This window comes from Phalaenopsis equestris, unplaced genomic scaffold (assembly GCF_001263595.1).
Source record: "Phalaenopsis equestris unplaced genomic scaffold, ASM126359v1 Scaffold232691, whole genome shotgun sequence".
NCBI classification, from domain to species: domain Eukaryota; kingdom Viridiplantae; phylum Streptophyta; class Magnoliopsida; order Asparagales; family Orchidaceae; genus Phalaenopsis; species Phalaenopsis equestris.
Genome location: NW_018250654.1, coordinates 6,303 through 8,302, shown reverse-complemented (window position 1 = coordinate 8,302; position 2,000 = coordinate 6,303). Strand labels below are relative to the sequence as shown.

General features: G+C 38.1%; 1 protein-coding gene across 1 annotated transcript in view; it reads left to right on the top strand.

Moving 5' to 3' along the window:
- LOC110038366 (peroxidase P7-like) overlaps window positions 1-989 on the top strand; it is a 1,753-nt gene extending 764 nt beyond the window's left edge. Inside the window, exons 3-4 of the mRNA XM_020743180.1 lie at window positions 364-576; window positions 648-989. Coding sequence (XP_020598839.1) covers window positions 364-576; window positions 648-989 — 555 coding nt within the window. The remainder of the gene's footprint in view (window positions 1-363; window positions 577-647) is intronic.
- Window positions 990-2,000: the final 1,011 nt, after the last annotated feature.

The following is a 2,000-nucleotide window of genomic DNA, read 5'->3' as shown; positions in this document are numbered from 1 at the left end:
ATATATATAGATATTGATGAATAATATTTTTAAAAAGTTTACTTGACTACAAGGCTACAAAGAATTATAATCAATTAAAAGTATTAATTAAAAAAATAGAATAAAAATAATTAAATTAGATTCAAATGATGTTTTAATATAAATAATAATTTTTAAATCTTGCCTAAACACTTAACATCTTATGACTACGTGATTAAGGTTGTCAAAGCGATTTGCTTGTGTTCGGCTCGCTAAGCAAATGAGCCGAACACGAACGTACTTTTGTAGTTCGAAATATAAGCGAGCTCAAGCTCTTGTTCGGCTTGTTTAGGCCCCTAATTCCATGGTATAAATGATATATTTTTCATTAAATATATGATGCAGCTTGGCGGACCATCATGGCCGGTAGCCCTGGGACGCAGGGACTCAACGACGGCAAGCCAAAGCGCAGCCAACAGCAATCTTCCAGGCCCAGCCTCGAGCCTTTCGGCACTCATATCCGCCTTTGCGGCAAAGAACATGAGCCCGCGCGACATGACTGCGCTCTCTGGAGCTCACACCATCGGCCTTGCTCGCTGCACCACTTTTCGTTCCCACATCTACAACGACAAGAACATAAACTCCAACTTCGCCGCTCTTCGGAAAGTTGCACGACCTTTCGTTCCCACATCTACAACGACAACAATATAAACTCCAACTTCGCCGCTCTTCGGAAACGAAACTGTCCATCTTCGGGCGGCGACAATAACTTGGCACCGCTGGACGGACTACAGGGCGCGAATCGATTTGGGGCTCATTTTTATCAGAACTTGGTGGCTGGTCGCGGGCTGCTGCATTCCGACCAGGAGCTATTCAATAATGGGAGTCAGGATTCATTGGTGAGACAGTACAGTGCAAATACCCAATTGTTCTTCCGTGACTTTGCGGCAGCCATGGTGAAGATGGGAGCTCTTAGTCCGCTGACGGGCAACAGCGGCCAGATCCGTTTGAACTGTAGGAAGACCAATTAAATAACTTCAAAATTTGATTTTTATAATCTTTTATGATTTTTTAATTGTTTATCGTCAATTAATTGTTGTTGAGGGATGATTTGTTACACCTAATTTCTTTATTTATTTATTTTTCAATTTTTTAAATTAATATTCTTTGTTCATTTCTTTGATCTGGAAGATAATAGAGTGCAATAATATTTTTAATATTCTGTCGTGATTATTTTGAGCTCTGTTAGGAATTAAATTGTTCATTTATGTTGCTGAAGCTATTGATCTAGTATCGTGCTAACTCTAAAAAGATTTAAACATCTGTTGTTTGAGAAGTGGAGCCTTGAAAGCAGCCATAGCCGCAAGAAGCACCGAGCAACAGAGATGCATAGCTATGTTGCAACTGCTTTATTTTCTTTGCTTGTGTTGGGTGACGACGTGGTTATGTTGAGGTGGTTTCTCCATTATAAGAATTAAATACCTCGATACCGAACGGTGGTTCTTGTTTCTCTTGGGTGTGATACTTCTCGATAGAGCTTTCATGAAGCGGAAAAGACTCAATAAGGGAGATTTCGGAGCAAGGGCTTTCTCTTGTAAGATCGAGAGAAAGGTTTGGAGCAAAATTATGTATGTTCCAGTGATTATAGAGAGAAGATTTGAGTGTGTATCTTTGTACATTTCTCTCATTCATAGTTAAGTATTGGTGTTGTGTGGCTCCATAGTTTTTCTCATTCTCAAGTTTTCTACGTGAATCTTGATGTGTTTTTTTTATATTACATTATGGTGCTTCTGTTCGATTTTATTTTGTTTCAAATTTTTTGAATCGGTACTTTTATTTTCTGTGGTGTAGTTTTGATAGTGAAGTAATTGAAGCTCTTAATGCATATTCTATCCCAACAAGTGGTATCCAAGCGGTGCGTTTGATTCAAGTGAGAACAATGACTGAAGAAGCTAGGTACAAATTCCAGAAGTGTAATTGATCAAACTTTACATTTTAGAAGATGCAAATATAATATTTGTTGTATCATATATATATATATA